At 35.7% G+C, this 19813-nt stretch overlaps 1 protein-coding gene across 8 annotated transcripts in view; it reads left to right on the forward strand.

Annotated features, from left to right (window-relative positions):
- Positions 1 to 19813, forward strand: part of LOC105477982 (Ral GTPase activating protein catalytic subunit alpha 1) — a 275561-nt gene that overhangs the window by 152345 nt on the left and 103403 nt on the right. For all 8 annotated transcript variants that reach the window (XM_011734912.3, XM_011734908.3, XM_024791574.2 and 5 more), the window contains 4 exons: positions 31 to 141; positions 2643 to 2711; positions 18322 to 18456; positions 19168 to 19351. In XM_011734912.3, the coding sequence (XP_011733214.1) occupies positions 31 to 141; positions 2643 to 2711; positions 18322 to 18456; positions 19168 to 19351 (499 nt within the window). The remainder of the gene's footprint in view (positions 1 to 30; positions 142 to 2642; positions 2712 to 18321; positions 18457 to 19167; positions 19352 to 19813) is intronic.

The following is a 19813-nucleotide window of genomic DNA, read 5'->3' on the forward strand; positions in this document are numbered from 1 at the left end:
TTTAAAACAATTTTTTTTTTATTATTGCAGTTTACTAATAAAACAGTAGCCCACGTGGCTTGTAACATGCTTCACATGCTGGTTCATTATGTACCTAGACTTCAGATTTACCAGCCTGATTCTCCCTTGAAAATTATTCAAGTAAGTAATTTCTCATTTATTTATTATGACCTTGTTAAATTTTTTTTAGATTTGGATACTTTGAATTGTAAAATTATTTAATAGTTTAAAATTTCTTTTACATAGCTAAATAATGGCTACCCATCGTGCTTTTTTGTGGTATCAAAGTTCTTGATAGTTCCCTTGTCTTTTATGTTAGAAGACTGTATTCCTGGTTTTGGACAAAGTAAAAGCACTAGAAACAATTTATTAGGCCAAGCCCAGTGGCTTATGCCTGTAATCCAGGCACTTTGGGAGACTAAGTTGGAAGGATCGCTTGAGGCCAGCCTAGGTAACATAGCAAGACCCTGTCTTAACAAACAGTTAAACAAAAAACAATTTATTAGTTGTAGTGAAAATTATGTGTAAACCTATGTCATTGTCTTCATAAACATACATGTTGCTTCATTCCCGCTTCATTCCCTCTTAAGTAGGGAAAACATACCATCATTCCAGTTACCAAAATCAGGACATTATTTTTTTTCTTTTTTCTTTAGCCAGTCATTTGTGAATTTTTGTTCATTCTAATTCGTTATCTCCTGTGCTTCCTGCAACACCTGACATACTTCAGTCCTTCATTATTTCTTTCTTGAGATATTGGTGTTGCCTCCTTCTGGTTTGTGTGGTCTTGCTCTTAAAGTCATCATTCACATTTACATGGCTCTTACCATATCACATACCCGAAAAAAAAAAAAAAGGACTGATTTTCCTTTGACTGTAAAATAAAGCCCAAATTCTTTAGCTGTGAATTCAGGGCCTCCACAGGAGAACTCAACTGGTTTTTTAAGAATCATATACAGATTCCTTTGAAACGCCATGTTGTTCAGGCAACTGAATCTGCTTATCATCACTTAAACATACCCCTGGCTTTCTTCCTCCTATCTGAAATGCTTTGCTTCTCTTCTCTAGTGCCCTCATCTTTCAGTGATTGGCTTAAATACCATCTCCTCAAAAAATAAAAATCCCCATCTGCTCTCCCTAACCAGAATTTATCATTCTTACCTTCCTGTCTTTATAACATTTTTAGGAAAGATGAGAACTCATATTTATTAAACACCTACCATGTACCAGTCACCTTTTCATATGATATCTCATTTAATTCTTAGAAGTTTCTTGAGATAGGTTATTCCCTTCCCTGTCGCTAATCTCCCCCCTTATTTAAGATGAGAGAACTGAAGATTTAATAACTATATAAGAGTCATAAGCTAAGAGAACAGGACTCAGACCCAAGTCTGTAAGATTCCAAAGTTCATGCTTTTCCCACTCAGTCATCTTACCAGCCTCTGTTACAGCACTGAATGTAGTAAGTATCGCACTAGTGAGTAAAATCTTTGTCTGTATAAAGTGTATTTAGAGGAATTTTCTACTTACTGCATTGAGGCAATAATTTCTAAAAATGTAATAGCATACAGTACAACGAAAATAAAAATACAATAAATATATACCTATACATTTTTAACATGCACATAAAAAATTAAATGAGACTAAATGATTTCCGGGGTAAATGATAACACTGTATATGAAGATTTTGCCTTTTTTTAAGTAATGTCTTTTTTATTTACTTTGTATTCTGTACTTTATATTTATTCAAATAATATTTGGTGTATGATATATGTTAATTTAAAAAGCCACATTTGGCTGGGCACGGTAGCTCATGCCTATAATCCCAGCACTTTGGGAGGCCGAGGTGGGCGGATCACCAGAGGTTGTGAGTTCGAGACCAGCCTGGCCAACGTGACAAAACCCTGTCTCTACTAAAAATACAAAAATTAGCTGGGCGTGGTGGCCCACACCTGTAATCCCAGCTACTCAGGAGGCTGAGGCAAGAGAATCACTTGAACTGAGAGCTGAGATCACTCCACTACACTCCAGCCTGGGTGGCTGAGTGAGACTCCGTCTCAAAAAAATAAATAAAAAGTCACATTTTTTTAAAAAGCCGTGTGTGTGTGTGTGTGTGTGTGTGTGTGTGTGTGTGTGTGTATTTAAATAAAAGTCCTGGAAAGGCAATAGAGTAGATTTCTTCAGGTGACAGGATTACAGTGGTTTTTTGTTGTTTTGAGACAGGGTCTCTGTCACCCAGGCTCCCAAAGTGGGTATGGGCCAGCCACTGTGCCCAGCCTATGATGGTTTTTATTAGTCTTTTTCTTATCTGTATCTTTTAATTTTTCTATAATGAACATATATTTTCTGTGTGTTTATACATATTGATTTACCCCGTTGAATTGGGAAGAAACCCATTTATGGTTGACACAATATATATAATTTTGGTTCCATACATGAGGATTATAAATAATTGATAGTTAAGTGTACTTGAAAAGCTTGCCTATTAAGCATTACTTTGAAATAACAGTGTTAATGTGTTTAGAATAAATTTGCAGCAGTAGGTTTTGTATCACTTCAGCATTTAACAATTAAGTTTCAGAATGTACCATTAATTTGACATATATAGAGCTCCTTTAAAAAAAATTTTTTTTTGCTTACAGATCCTAATAGCTACTATCACCCATCTTTTACCAAGTACAGAAGCTTCATCTTATGAAATGGACAAGAGGGTAATTTAAATTTTGTTTGATGATTAATATGTGGTTATTTAGTAAAGTATTTGTATTTTAAAACTTTAATGGTATGTATATTTACATGGTAAAAATTTATCTTTGTTCAGAATCAACTATAGTGTGAAATGTCTTTCTGTTATGTAAGTATAACTAAATTATATTTTGGTTCACATTTCATTGCCATTTGATAAAATCTTTGAGTCTCAAGATTGTAAGGAACCTTAGAGGACATTCTGTCTACCTCTATTTCACTACATTCTGCCAAATTGTGTTCTTACCTATGCCTGAAGATTATTAATTCTGAGGAATTCATCACCTCTAAAGGCAGCCACTTGTTTTTGTATAGATAGAAAGTAAAGATATAATATATAGAGATATGTCACTTAAAAGAAGACTTCTCCTCTGTCTGCCAAAACATTCCATTAGGTGTCATTTACCTCAGTAAATTTATTATAAGGGTTCTTTAATTTTTTCAGATATTATATTTACCAGTTCTAGAGTTTCTTTTTGTTTTGTTTTGTTTTTAAGTTTTCATATCTTACCTGAAATTCTGCATTTCTTCAATTATATACATCTTCTCTTTTAGATACTTTAACATATTTATAATAATTAAAATAGAGTCCTTGACTACTAAATCCAGTATCTGTGTCATCACTAACTCCGTTTCTATTGAGTTTTTTTCCTGTTGACTATGAGTTTCATTTTCCTGTTGTTATGTCTATTTTTTAATTATATGCCTGACATTATACATAAATGTTGTAGAGACTGTAGGTCTGTGCTGCTCACTATGGTAGCTGCTAACTGCTTATTGCTTTCAGTTTACATTAAATTTAAAGTTCACATGAAAAATGTAATTCCTTGTTTGCAAATACCAAGTGCTCAATAGCCACATGGGCAAATATAGACCATTTTCATCATTGCACAAAGTTCTATCAGACAAGGCTGCTCTAGATTCTATTAGTTTCCTCTGAGAATTATTCTCATCTCTTCCCATGTCACATCTCAATCTTGAGTTCTATTCTCCAGGTCTCCCCTTAACCATATTGTTTTGAAATCTCAAGTATGTTTTATTTACTGCTTATGTTCTTATTAATTTACAGAAATCTGAAGCTGTAGTTATGTTTCTGGACCTATTCCTAGTTGTTTTCTTGTGTGGCATACATGAGGCTTTTATACTTTTTTCCTTTCCTACTGTCAGCCATTATCATTTCTTACTGATTTCATGTGTTTACCACAAAACTTTTTATTCTTTCCCTTCATACTCAGTTTAAACACCGTTTGAACAGATTGTTTAGCTCTTGATAAATACTTCATCATCATCTTCTTCACCTTTAAAAGAGATATATACTCCATTTTTATTTTTTTGATTTAAAATTTTTAAAATTTTTTTGAGGCAGAGTCATCTTGCTCTGTCACCCAAGCTGGAGTACTGTGGCGCAGTCTCAGCTCACTGCAACCTCTGCCTCCCAGGTTCAAGCGGGTCTCGTGTCTCAGCCACTCAAGTAACTGGGATTACAGGTGTACACCACCATGCCTGGCCAATTTGTATTTTCAGTAGAGATGTGTGTGTGTAGGGGGCAGGGTCGCATCATCTTGGCCAGGCTGGTCTCAAACTCCTGGCCTCAAGTGATCCACCTGCCTCAGCCTCCCAAAGTGCTGGGATTACAGGCATGAGCTACCTCATCTGGACTCCATTTTTAGCAAAGTGTCCTTCACTTTAGTGTCGCAGGCTATGGTCTAGAATTCCAAATCCAGTTTATGAATAATATCTGGATAACTAATTGTTCATCTTTTTCTATATCATCTTTGTCTTCCAGAAATCTAGCTATTAATATGAAAAAGCTATACTTCTAAGTTTTTGCTTTCTTGCCCACTAAATTTATTAAACTTTTTCTTATCATAAAATATGAGTGTGGCATTCTGCTAGGCACTAAACAGAGATAAACATGATACTCCCTGTTCTCATGGAATTTAAAAATTAGAGACACAAATGAGGCAACACAATGTAATAAATACTTAGTATAAAAAGTAGAAAAATGTGTAAGATACCAGGTAGAATAGAGAAAGAAGTAATTAACTATTGTGGAAGGGCTTATTTAGGAAAAATTCTTTTAAAGTTAAATAGAGACATAAATAGAGACAAACAGTAGAATCAGAAACTTATTCCAAGTGGTATGAATAGCATGTGTAAATCTGGGGACTATAAAATAGTATGGTTTGTTTTGGAGAAACAGCTAGGCAGTTCCATATTTTAGAATTTGAAGTGAATGGTTAAGAGCTGGGAAAATGAAACTTCTAAGATAGGAAGGGGCCAGATTATGAAGGGCCTTGGATGTTACACTGTGAACATGGGATTTTTATGAAAGTGACTTTTTCGAAGGGTTTTTATTTTAAAATATGAACAGATTTGTGAAAAATCACTTGAGAAAATGTGAAAGTTGACTTAAAAGTCAAATATGGTGATTATTATTAAAATCATCTTTATAAGAAAGGATGATGCTCTGAACTAAGGCTAAAGGAATAGAGAACAGGTACACAGAAAGTCGAGTCCACAACCAAGGTAAGGAATACAGGAAGGAGCAGCTTTGTTGGAACAGTGAGTTTCAGTTTTAAGTTTGTTGCATATAAAAAGTAATATCCAGTTGGAGACCACCAGCAAAGCAATTATATACCTGATTAGAAAATTTGATGCTGAAAATAAAATTATTGGCATTGTCAGTACATGAGTAGTATTAACATTGTGAGAATACATGAAATCACTTAAGGCCATATAGTAGAGTAAGATGAGTCAGCAAAGTATAGCACATTGAAGAATAACAGTTAAGGAGAAGGCAGAGAAAGATGATTCAGTAAAAGTGACTGAAAGGCCTAGTAGGAAACCTAGGAAGAACACCAGGTCTAGGAGAGAGTAATCATGTAGAAGACAAAATCAAATCATCCTGAAAATACTTTTTTGATCTCAGATTTTATTCATTCTTTTTTTTTTTTTTTTTTGAGACAGGATCTCACTCTGTCACCCAGGCTGGAGTACAGAGGTGCAATCTGGGTTCACTGCAACCTTCGCCTCCCACACTCAAGTGATCCTCCCACCTCAGTCCCCAAAATGGGACCACAGGTGTATGCCACCATGCTGAGCTAATTATTGTATTTTTAGTAGTGTGAGTCACTGTGCCCAGCCTATCATTCACTCTTCTTTTTTTTTTTTTTTTGAGATAGAGTCTCGCTTTGTTGCCCAGGCTGGAGTACTGTGGCACAATCTCGGCTCACTGCAACCTCCGCCTCCTGGGTTCAAGCAGTTCTCCTGCCTCAGCCTCCCAAGTAACTGGGACTAGAGTAGCTGGGACTACAGACACATGCCACCACACCTGCTAGTTTTTTGTTTTTTGTTTTTTGGGTCTTTTTTGTGTTTTTTGTAGAGACAGGGTTTCACCATATGGGCCAGGCTGGTCTTGAACTCCTGACCTCGTGATCCACTCGCCTCGGCCTCCCAAAGTGTTGGGTTTACAGGCATGAGCCACCCTACCCAGCCTCAAATATGCTTTATCTTAAACATCTTATTTATTTATTTATTTAGAGACGGAGTCTTGCTCTGTCACCCAGGCTGGAGTGCAGTGGCGTGATCTCAGCTCACTGCAACCTCCACCTCCCAGGTTCAAGCAGTTCTCCTGCCTCAGCTTCCCTAGTAGCTGGGGCTACAAGCATATACCACCATGCCCGGCTAATTTTTGTATTTTTGTTGGAGACGGGGTTTCACCATATTGGCCAGGCTGGTCTCGAATTCCTGACCTCAGGTGATCCACCTGCCTGGACCTCCCAAAGTGCTAGGATTAGAGGCATGAGCCACCACACCTGCCCTTAAACGTCTTTAGAATTACATTCCTCTCTGTGTGATAAACATCAGAATATTACCTAAATCCACTGGTTCTTCTCCACTGTGTTGCATTCCAGTATCTTCTAATTTTTTTGAACTGGGTTTTTATTATCTTTTATTAGAAGCTTGCACACTACGTATGGACAAATAGATATATTGAAGCATTTTAATTGTGTTATTATTTCTCTAGGAACTCTTAATCTCATGTAAGCCACCAGTATAGGGAGGCATTTATCAGCATGGTATTCAGATTGCTCCTCCTTAACCTCAAATGTTTAAGAATTTGAATAAACTGTATATGGGCCAGGAGTTTTTAGACTTCTCAAATGGCTCATTGTTATTGGTGAATATGGGCTTGGGCTAACAAGTTTTAAAAGATAAATTCAATAAAAATAAAGCAAAAAGAACATTTATATAGTGATTTTTAAAAAAAAATCACGTGCCAGCAGTGTGTACTTTATATGCATTATTTCAACGTCAAAACAACTTTATAATCTTGATAAATATTTTTTAATCCCTACTCTTCATAGAGAATTGAGCCTTAGAAAGGTTAAGTTGCCCAAGGTCACTCAATTGTTACTAGATAATCAGAACCAAGACTGGAATCTGTGCTTGACAGATAGATGCCAACGTTCATATTGTTTTTAGTTAGAAACATCAATTGAGAGCTTCCATTTGAGTTTTATGGTGGAATTGTTTCCTTTTAACATAATTTCAAGTTTATAGAAACGTTGAAAGGATAGTACAAAGAATTCTTTATATTGGTTCACCACATTTGCTGTATCCCTTTGTATGTAGTATGAAATACAGAGAGAAATGTATTACTGCTGACTACTTTATTGCATTTTTCCTAAAATCAAGCAATTCTCTTATATAACCACAAAATGGTTATCAACATGAGGAAATTAGCATTAGTATTAGTGATACATTTGTATTATATAGATATTTCACTAGTTGTCTCACTAACGTCCTCTAGGGCAAAAGAAATTCCCAAATTATGCCTTACATGCAGTCATAATGTCTCTTTAGCCTTCTATAATATGGAACAGGTTCTTAATCTTTCTCTATTTCTTGACCTTGACATTTTAAAGAATATAGTCTAATTACTGTATAAAATGTCCTGCATTTTGGCTTTGTGTTTCAGCATGATTAGGTTTGTCATTATTGGATTTAAATTAGGCATATTTGGCAGGAATACATCAGAAGATTTTGTGTACCTCTTAATACATTTTATCAGGTGTCACAGATGTCAGTTTGTTTCATTACTGATTGGTGCTAACTTTAGTCAAATGATTAAGGTTGTGTCTGCCAGGTGTTTCCGCTGTAAAGCTACTATTTAACCCTTTTCAATGAATTAGTATTTGTTAGACAGTACTTTGAGACTATACTATATAAATATTTGGCTCCTTACATTTCCACTAACTGGTTTTGCTAATCATTAATGACTCTTACCAGAAACAATTATTGTTTCAGTAGCTGCCAAATGATGATTTCCTAATTCATCATTCTTTCTACATTCATTAGTTAGCTTTCTACTTATAAGGAAGAGCTCTCCTTTCTTTCTTATTCATCTTATTTCAGTGTGGGCTCATGATTCTGATTTTATGCAATGATTTGTAATCCTTAACTATTATTTATTTTGGTGCTCAAAATGTCTCATGCTTAACCAGTGGGAGCCCCTTCAAAGTGGCTTCTTTTTCATAAATTCCCATTATTTTGGGGGCATGCTTTTAATTTCTGTCAGCACACAATTTTCCAGACTCACTTTGTGCTTTCCCCGTCCCAGCCCTGAAATTACCCATTTCCCCAAGAAACTCTGCTTCCATTAAGTGGCAAATGGTATTTAGAAATCAATATCTAAGAACTAGGCATGCACATTGCTATTGGGGTATCGTTTCTTAAGGCCCCTTTGGCAGATACAGCTAGGAAATACATAACATACGTACACACACACACACACACCCATCTCTATGTCTGCTATAGACTGAATGTTTGTGTCTCTCCTGAAGTTCATATATGGAAATCCTAATGCCCAGTGTCATGGAATTTGGAGGTGGGGCCTTTGAGAGGTAATTAGGTCATGAGGATGAAGCCCTCATCAATGGGATTAGTGCCCTTATAAGAAGAGAACTATATCCACCGTGTGAAGATACACTGGAAGGTGGTCATCTACAAGCCAGAAGAGGACCCTCACAGATACTGAATTGACTGCCACCTTTATCTTCATCTTTCTGGCTTTCAGAACTGTGAGGAATAAATTTCTCTTGTTTAAGCCACCCAGTGTATAGTATTTGTAATGCCAGCACAGGTAGAATAAGACGGTATCTAATTAAAAGTATTAAAAACCTTGAGTTCACACCAACACCTCCAATTCTTATTTTATTTTATTTTATTTTACTTTACTTTAAGTTCCAGGATACATGTGCAGAATGTGCAGGTTTGTTACATCAGTAGACATGTACCATGGTGTTTTGCTTCTCCTGTCAGCCCGTCACCACATGCGTTAGCTATTTGTCCTGATGTTCTCCCTCCCCTTCCCCCGCCGACAGGCCCTGGTCTGACACCTCCACTTCTAATCCAACACCACGAGATTCAGTCCATCCTTCCCCGTTTTCCTTATTTGTAACTCCCTGCTCCAGCAATGAAAAATCTGGTTTCCATATTGATTATTTATCTGGATATGTTTAGTTCTTTGTGCTGTTCTATTTTTAAAAATTATTAACTTATGCCTCTTTATAGTTAAGAGTTCTTATTGTCTTTACCAAGAGAGATTATTGTTCGAAAAATGTGTTCATAAGTTACTTGGGTTACTTCCTATTCCCCCTTTCCCACTTCAGTATGTTTATATAATTAATTTGAAATTCAGTTCAGGTCACTTTTTTCTGTTTGTATGCAGTGTAGGGTCTTTCCTCCATCTCTGTTGTTTTTATTTTTTTAGTCTATGGTTCATCCATCCTATGATTATTTTTTCGCAAATGAACAGATGCACGTATATTGTCTTTTATTCCTTGTTTGTTACACATAAGCCTAGATAGTCTTTGCTTTGGATTTTTCACTTGACAGTGTATCTTGGAAATTCATAATACGTAAGTTCATAGAGATCTTCCCCATCTTTTTATTTATTTAAAATTTTTCTGGGTACATAGTAGGTGTATATATTTATAGAGTGCATGTAATATTTTGACACAGACATACAGTACATAATACATCAGGGTAAATGGGGTATTCTTCACCTCAAGCACTTATCTTTTCTGTGTGTTACAAAATAATCCAATTATATGTTTTTAGTTATTTTTAAGTGCACAATTCAGTTATTTTTTGCTGTAGTTACTCTGTTTTGCTAGCAAATATTTTATTCATTCTTTCTATTTTTTTAGAACCTATTAACCATCCCCACTTACCCCGTACTCCCCACTGCCCTTCCTAGTCTCTGGTAACCATCATTCTACTCTCTATCTCCATGAGTTCAAATGATTTCATTTTTTTCTCCCACAGATCAGTGAGAGCATGCAATGTTTGTCTTTCTGTGCCTGGCTTATTTCACTTAACATAATGACTTCCAGTTCCATCTATCTTGTTGCAAATGACAGGATCTCATTCTTTTTTATGGCTAAATAGTACTCCATTGCATATATGTACCACATTTTCTTCATTCATCTGTTGATGGACATTTAGGTTGGTCCCAAATTTTGGCTATTGTAAATAATACTGCAATAAACGTGGGAGTGTAGATATCTCTTAGATATGCTGATTTCCTTTCATTTGGGTATATACCTAGCAGTAGGATTACTGGATCATATAGCAGTTCTCTTTTTTAGTTTTTTGAGGAACCTCCAAACTGTTCTGCATAGTGGTTGTACTAACATAACATTCCCACCAACAGTGTATGAGGGTTCCCTTTTCTCCACTTCCTCGCCAGCATTTGTTGCCTGTCTTTTGGATAAAACCCATTTTATTTATTTTTATTATTATTATTATACTTTAAGTTCTAGGGTACATGTGCACAACTTGCAGCTTTGTTACATATGTATACGTGTGCCATGTTGGTGTGCTGCACCCATTAACTCGTCATTTATGTTAGGTATATCTCCTAATGCTATCCTTCGCCCGTCTCCCTACCCCACAACAGGCCTCAGTGTGTGATGTTCCCCATCCTGTGTCCAAGTGATCTCATTGTTCAGTTCCCACCTATGAGTGAGAACATGCGGTGTTTGGTTTTCTGTCCTTGAAGTAGTTTGCTCAGAATGATGGTTTCCAGCTTCATCCATCTCCCTACAAAGGACATGAACTCATCCTTTTTTATGGCTGCATAGTATTCCATGGTGTATATGTGCCACAGTTTCTTAATCCAGTCTATCATTGATCGACATTTGGGTTGGTTCCAAGTCTTTGCTCTCGTGAATAGTGAGTGCCGCAATAAACATACATATGCATGTATTTTTATAGCAGCATGACTTACAATCCTTTGGGTATGTACCAAGTAATGGGATGGCTGGGTCAAATGATATTTCTAGTTCTAGATCCCTGAGGAATCGCCACACTGTCTTCCACAATGGTTGAACTAGTTTACAGTCCCACCAACAGTGTAAAAGTGTTCCTAGTTCTCCACATCCTCTCCAGCATCTGTTGTTTCCTGACTTTTTAATGATCACCATTCTAACTGGTGTGAGATGGTATCTCATTTTGGGAAAAAAACCATTTTAACTGAGGTGAAATGATATCTCATTGTATTTGGTAGTTTTGATTTACATTTCTCTGATGATGTTGAGCATCTTTTCATATGTGTTCATATGAACTTGTTTTCATATGTTCATATGAACATATTAACTTGTTTTCCTTATTTATGTCTTCTTTTGAGAAATGTCTATTCAGATCTTCTGCCCATTTTAAATCAAATTATTAGAATTTTTTCTGTAGTGTTGTTTGAGTTCCTTGTATATTCTAGTTATTAATCCCCCTTGTCAGATGGATACTTTGCAAATATTTTCTCCCCTTCTGTGGGTTGTCTCTTCACTTTGTTGACCATTTACTTTGCCGTGCAAAAGCTTTTTAACTTAATGTGATCCTATTTGTTCATTTTTATTTTGGTTGCCTGTGCTTGTAGGGTATTACTCCAGAAATCTGCCCAGTCCAATGCCCTCAAGTTTCCCCAATGTTTTCTTGTAGTAGTTTCATAATTTGAGGTCTTAGATTTAAGTCTCTAATGCTTTTGGATTTGATTTTTATATATGGCAAGAGTTAGGGGTCTAGTTTTGTTCCTCTGCATATGGATAACCCCAGTTATCTCAGCATCATATATTGAAGAGACTGTCCTTTCCATAATGTATGTTATTTGCCTTTGTTTAAAATGACTTCACTGTAGATGTACGATTTGTTTCTGGGTTCTCTATACTGTTCCATTGGTCTGTGTGTCCATTTTTATGCCAGTTCCATACTGTTTTGGTAATTATAGCTCTGTAGTATTATATGAAATCAGATAATGTGAGTCTTCCAGTTTTGTTCATTTTACCTAGGACAGCTTTGACTGTTTTTGGGTCTTTTATTGTTCCATGTAAATTTTAGGATTGTTTGTTCTGTTTCTGTAAAGAATGTCATTGGCATTTTGATAGGGATTGCATTGAACCTATAGATTGATTTGGGTAGTATGGACATGATTATTGAAAATAATGATTGTTTCAATACATGGACATGGAATAGCTTTCCATTGTTTAGTGTCTTTTTCAATTTCTTTCATCAGTGTTTTACAGTTTTTATGGTAGAAATCTTTAACTTCTTAGATTAAGTTTATTCCCAACTATTTAATTTCACTTGTAGCTATTGTAAATGGCATTACTTTCTTAATTTCTTTTTCAGACTGTTCACTGTTGGCATATAGAAATGCTACTGATTTTTGTATGTTGATTTTGTATCCTGCAACTTTACTGAATTTGACTTTGTTTATCAGTTCTAATAGTTTTTTGATAGAGTCTTTAGGTCTTTCCAAATAAAAGATCGTATCATCTGCAAACAAGGATAATTTGATGTCTTCCTTTCCAATTTGCATACCCTTTATTTCTCTCTCGTCTGCTTGCTCTAGCTAGGACTACCAGTACTATGTTGAATAATAGTGGTGGAAGTGGACACCTTTGTCTTGTTCTAGATCTTAGAGGAAAGGATTTCAGTTTCTCTCCATTCAGAATAATACAGCTGTGAGTCTGTCATATATGGCTTTTATTATGTTGAGATATGTTCCTTCCCAGTTTTTTGGGGGTGTAGGGAGGAGGTGTTCATCATGAAGGGATGTTGAATTTATCAGATGCTTTTTTCAGCAGCAACTGCAATTATCACAAAGGTTTTTGTCCTTCATTTTGTTGATAAAATGTATCACATTGATTGATTTGTATATGTTGAATCATCCTTGAATCCCTGGGATAAATCTCCCTTGGTCATGATGAGTGATCTTTCTAATGTATTGTTGAATTTGGTTTGCTAGTATTTTGTTCAGGATTTCTGTGTCAATGTTCATCAGGAATATTGACCTGTAGTTTTCTTTTTGTTGATGTCTTTTGTTTTGATATCAGGGTAATATTGGCCTCAGAGAATGAGTTTGGAAATACTTCCTCCCCTGTTTTTCAGAATATTTCAGAAGGATTGGTATTAGTTCTTTAAATGTTTGGTAGAATTTAGCAATGAAACCACTGGGTCCTGGGCCTTTCTTTGGTGACAGACTTATTATTATAGCTTTAATCTCGTTATATGTTACTGGTCTGTTCAGGTTTTACATTTCTTCATGGTTCAATCTTAATAGGTTGTATGTGTCTAGGAGTTTATCCATTTCTTCTAGGTTTTCCAGTTTATTGGCATATAGTTGATCATAGTAGCCTGTCTGTTGATCTTCTGATTTCTGCTATATCAGTTTTTAATGTCTCCTCTTTCATTTCTGATTTTATTTTGGTCTTGTTTCTTTTTTTTCTTAGTGGCTAAAGGTTTATCAATTTTGTTTATCCTTTTAAAAAATCAATTTTTGTTTCATTTCCCAATTTTTCATTTCATTGATCTTTTGTATTTTTGCCATTTCAGTTTTATTTATTTCTGCTCTGATCTTTATTATTTTTCTTCTGCTTACTTTGGGTTTGGCTTGCTCTTGCTTTTCTGGTTCTTTAAGATGCATTGTTAGGTTGTTTATTTGAAGTTTATCTGCTTTTTTGATGTAGGTGCTTATAGCTATAAACTTCCCTCTTAGTGCTGCTTTCACTGTATCCTATAGGTTTTGATATGTTGTGTTTTCATTATCATTTGTTTCCAGATATTTTTCAGTTTTTTTCTTAATCTCTTCATTGACCCACAGATCATTCAGGAAGATATTGTTTAATTTCTTTTTTTTTTTTTTTTTTTCTTTGAAGACGGAGTCTCAGGCTGGAGTACAGTGGCACAATCTCGACTCACTGCAAGCTCCGCCTCCCAAGCTCACACCATTCTCCTGCCTCAGCCTCCCAAGTAGCTGGGACTATAGGCATCTGCCACCACACCCAGCTAATTTTTTGTATTTTTAGTAGAGACAGGGTTTCACTGTGTTAGCCAGGATGGTCTCAATCTCCTGACCTCATGATCCACCCACCTCAGCCTCCGAAAGTGCTGGGATTACAGGTGTGAGCCACCGAACCCTGCCAATATTGTTTAATTTCTAAGTGTTTGTATAGTTTCCAAAATTCCTATTTTTGATTTCTAGTTTTATTCCATTGGGGTCAGAGAAGATACTTAATATTATTTCAGTTTTTAAAAATATATTCAGACTTATTTTTTGGCCTAACATGTGGTCTATCCTTTAGAATGTTATATATGCTGAGGAGAAAAATGTGCATTCCACAGCCATTGGATGAAATGTTCTGTAAATATCTATTAGGTCCATTTGGTCTATACTGCACATTAAGTCCAATGTCTCTGTTGATTTTCTGTCTGGATGAAATGTCCAATGCTGAAAGTGGAGTGTTTAAGTCTTCAGCTATTATTGTATTGGCATATATCTCTCTCTTTAGCTCTAATAATATTTGCTTTATATAGCAGGGTGCTCCAGTGTTGAGTGCATACATATTTATAATTGTTTTATCCTCTTGCTGAATTAACCCCTTTATTATTACATAATGACCTTTTTTGTCTTGAAATCTATTTTGTCTGATGTAAGTGTAACTACTTCTGCTTTTTTGGTTTCCATTTGCATAAAACATCTTCATCCCTTTATTTTCAGTATGTGTGTGTCTTTACAGGGCAAAGTGTGTTTCTTGTAGGCAACAGATCATTGGGTTTTATTTTTTTAATCCGTTCAGCCACCCTCTCTTTTGATTGAGTTTAGTCTATTTACATTCAGTGGTTTTTATTTTTTATTCTTTTTTCTTTCTTTCTTTCTTTCTTTTTTTTTTTTTTTTTTTGAGATGGAGTCTCACTCTGTCACTCCGGCTGGAGTGCAGTGGCGCAATCTCAGCTCACTGCAGCCTCTACCTCCTGGGTTCAAACGATTCTCTTGTCTCAGCCTTCCAACTAGCTGGGACTGCAAGCACACACCACCACACCTGGCTGATTTTTAGTTTTTTAATAGTCTTAGGATTTCACCATGCAGGCCAGGCTGGTCTCAAACTCCTGACCTCAAGTGATCTGCTTACCTCAGCCTCCCAGAGTGTTGGGATTACAGGTGTGAACCGCCATGCCCAGCCTCAGTGATATTATTGATAAGTAGGTACTTACTCCTCCCACTTTGTTATTTATTTTCTTGCTGTTTTTCAGGCTTGTCATCCTTCTTTCCTTCCTTCCTGTTTTCCTTTTAGTGAAAGTGATTTTCTCTGGTAGTATGGTTTTGTTTCTTGCTTTTTATTTTTTGTGTATCCATTGTATGTGTTTATATTGGAGGTTACCATAAGGCTTGCAAGTAATATCTTATAACCCATTATTTTAAACTAATGACAACTTGACACTGACTGCATAAACAAACAAGCAAAAAGAAAATAACAACTCTACATGTTAACTTCATCCCCCTGCTTTGTAACTTTTTATTCTTTCTATTTATATCTTATTGTGCTGTCCATGTCTTGAAAAGTTGTTGTTGTTATTATTTTTGTTTGGTTCATCTTTTCATCTTTCTACTTCAATATGAGTAGTTTACACACTACAATTACAGCGTTATAATATTCTGTGGTTTTCTGTTTACTTACTATCACCAGTGGGTTTTGGACCTTCAGATAATTTCTTACTGCTCATTAACATTCTTTTCTTTCAGACTGAAGAAATCCCTTTAGCATTTCTTGTGGGACAGATCTGGTGTTTGAAATCCCTCAGCTTTTGTTTGTCTGGGAAAGTCTGTATTTCTTCTCCATGTTCAAAGGATATTTTCACCAGATGTATCATTTTAGAATAAGGTTTTTTTTTTTTCCTTTAGCACTTTAAATATGTCATGCCATTCTCTCCTGGCCTGTAAGATTTCTACTGAGAAGTCTGCTTCCAAATGTATTGGAGCTCCATTGTATGTTACTTGTTTCTTTTGTCTTGCTACTTTTATAATCCTTCTTTTATCCTTGACCTTTGAGAGTTTGATTATTAAATGTCTTAAGGTAATCATATTTGGATTAAATCTGCTTAGTGTTCTATAACCTACTCGTACTTGAGTGTTTATATCTTTCTCTGGGTTTGGGAAGTTCTATGATTTTATCCCTCTTAATAAACTTTATGTCCCAGTCTATCTCCTCTTTAAGGCCAATAACTCTAGATTTACCCTTTTGATGCTTTTTTTCTAGTTCTTATAGGTGTGTTTTATTCTGTTTTTCTTCTTTTTTCTTTTGTCTCCTCTGTGTATTTTCAAATAGCTTGTCTTCAGCCTCACTAATTGTTTCTTCTGCATGATCCATTTTGCCATTAAAGAACTCTGATGCATTCTTCAGTATACTAGTTGCATTTTTCAGCTCCAGAATTTCTACTTGGTTCTTTTTAATTATTTCAATCTCTTTGTTAAATTTATCTGATAGGATGCTGAATTTGTTCTCTGTGTTATCTTGACTTTCATTGAGCTTCTTCAAAACAGCTGTTTTGAATTCCCTGTCAGAAAGGTCACATCTCTGTCTCTGGGATTGGTCATTGGTGCCTTATTTAATTCATTTGGTGAGGTCATGTTTTGCTGGATGGTCTTGATGTTTGTCGATGTTTATCGGTGTGTGGGCATTGAAGAGTTAGGTATTTATCATAGTCTTCGTGTCTGGGTTTGTTTGTCTCTCCCCCTAAGCATTACCTTTCCTATGTGTATTTCTGCATCCTTTCTTTTTACTCACTACTCTGATCTACCAGTAAACTTTTTAAATATTCTCACACTTAAGGTGGACTTTTTCTTTCTGGCAGGCTTTTAGATCAGTCTTAGTTTCACAGCAAGTTCCCATCTTCTCTCTTTCAGTTTTTCCCAAACTACCCTTGCTTTTCATGAAAACCTTCAATGGGAGAATAGGAGAAAGGTGCTGGGATTTGCTTCATATTTTTCTCATATAATTTGAGGCTCAGTGCAGTGGCTCATGCCTGTAATCTGAGCACTTTGAGAGGCCAAGGCAGACAGATCAATTTAGGCTGGGAGTTTGAGACCAGCCTGGCCAACATGGCAAAACCTCATCTCTCCTAAAAATACAAAACTTAGCCGGGCACAGTGGCACATGCCTATAATCCCAGTTACTTAGGTGGCTGAGGCACAAGAATCACTTGAACCCAGGAAGTGAAGGTTGCGGTGAGCTGAGATCACGCCACTGCACTCCAGCCTCGGTAACAGAGCAATACTGTCTCAAAAATAAAAATTAAAAAAATAGATAATTTGGAGTTTGGATGTTCTTTGTCTTCTGATAATACAGAAGCTGTTGGTTTTGTGAGGTTTTATTGGACCTTCTTATTGTTCCTTATTTTATTTATTTTTTTTTGGAAGATACGTTAGGAAATGTAGACCAGAATTACTTGAGTTGGAGAGTTTGTCTTTAAAGATTAGCAGGTCTCTTGTTGCTATTTCATTGTCAGTTTCATGATACTATTTGTGATGCTTTAGTACAATGAATTCTGCTATTTTATTCCTCATTTTGTATAAAAAGTGTCCTGTTTATAGCATTCATTAGTTTAAAAGTGTCCATCCAGGCATGATGGTGTGCACCTGTAGTCCCAGCTGTTTGGAAGTCAGAGGCTGGAACATTGCCTGAGCCCAAGAGTTCAAGGCCAGCCTGGGCAATATAGCAAGACTCCATCTCTTTAAAAACAAAAACAAAAACAAAACAAAAAAAAACGTGTTCAGTAGATTCATTTAGTAAAATGAGTAACAATTTCAAAAAGTACTTAAGGTAGTCTTACTGGCAGGATATTCAGTGAGATGTTGTTAAGTTAGAAAAGGAAAGTGGAAGTGATTATAATATATATGGACTTCCATTTGTGTTCCATTCCTTGAGCAATGAAGTAAGTATAGTTAATTGATATGTGTTGTCTTTTAAGCTTGCTGTTTTTATATTAATTTTAACATTTCTCTTTTTATTATACTTACTGTTTCATTATGCTTGCCCTAACATATGAAAGAGAAACCCACAATAATGTTCATATACAATATCTTAAAATCAGTTAGATCTAGGTAAATATTTATAGTGGAACTTAGGGTTGATGATTCCAGAAACAAATTTTGGAAACTCAAGAATAAGAAAACGAATTTTTAAGAAGCGTATATTTTATGAATGTGCAATTATAATTATCCTATTGTTACAGTTGGTAGTATCTTTACTTCTCTGCCTTCTGGACTGGATCATGGCCTTACCTCTAAAGACACTGCTCCAACCATTTCATGCTACGGGAGCAGAAAGTGATAAAACAGAAAAATCTGTTCTCAATTGCATTTATAAGGTAAACTTCCTTGCTTTATTATTTATTTGGTAACCAAGAGTTTTTAAAACCTAGAGAAATAACATTTCTCAGTATAACATTTTTATTCTTTTAGAGCTAGAAAATTTTTAAGGACACAGATTTAGCTTACAATGCCTAAGGGTAATTTAAAAGTACTTCCTACAAGACACTGTTGTTTCACTGCAAAATTTTGAGAGGAATTAGATCATTGTTACATATGAGTATAATTAAATTTTAGTCATTCTTTGTAAGAGGTATTGAATTTTACCTTGATTTTTTTTTTTTTCTTTTTTTGAAACGGAGTTTCGCTCTTGTCACCCAGGCTGGAGTGCAATGGCTCAATCTCGGCTCACTGCAACCTCCGTCTCTTGGGTTCAAGCAATTCTCTTGCCTCAGTCTCCTGAGTAGCTGGGATTACAGGCACCCACCACCACACCTGGCTAATTTTTGTATTTTTAGTAGACGCAGGGTTTTGCCACGTTGGCCAGGCTGGTCTGGAACTCCTGATCTCAGGTGACCCACCCGACTCGACCTCCCAAAACACTGGGATTACAGGCACGAGCCACCACGCCGGCCTAATGTTTTAAAATATTTAAAATATTTGCGAAGCTCTTGTGTTACCGGTTGATTTTTATTTATTTATTTATTTATTTATCTTTTTTTTTTTTTTTTAAGTTAAACTGGGTGTTTTCTTTTCCCCTGTATTTTCAGGTTTTACATGGGTGTGTTTATGGAGCTCAGTGTTTTAGCAATCCAAGGTATTTTCCCATGAGCCTCTCTGATTTGGCATCTGTAGATTTTGATCCTTTTATGCATTTGGAAAGTCTGAAAGAGCCTGAACCTCTGCACTCTCCTGACTCAGAACGATCTTCTAAACTCCAGCCAGTAACAGAAGGTAACATGAATTCTCTTCAGGACAATATTGTTGCTTGGGTTCTCTCTCTCAAGGTATATAACTTGAGGCCATGGGTGGAAATGTTGGAGAAGGAGAGTAGTCTTACTTTGTAGTTGTTTAACCATGTATGTATAGCACAAGTTCATTATTAATTAAAGAAATAACTTCACATGCACAATTACTAATATTATATGTTGACATTCCTTTTATGCAAATTCAGTATTCCTTATCTGAAATGCATGGGACCAGAAGCGTTAAAGATTTGGGATTTTTTAACCTTTTGGAATATTTGCATTATACTTATCAATTGAGCATCCCTAATCTGAAAATCCAAAATCTGTAATGCTCCAATGAGCATTTCCTTTGAGCATCATGTCAACACTCAAAATTTTTGGATTTCAGATTTTCAGATTAGGGATACTCAACATGTACTTCTGGCTAAATTATTCTCAGAAGTTCTTT

The sequence above is a fragment of the Macaca nemestrina genome, chromosome 7 (assembly GCF_043159975.1).
Source record: "Macaca nemestrina isolate mMacNem1 chromosome 7, mMacNem.hap1, whole genome shotgun sequence".
Lineage (NCBI taxonomy): Eukaryota > Metazoa > Chordata > Mammalia > Primates > Cercopithecidae > Macaca > Macaca nemestrina.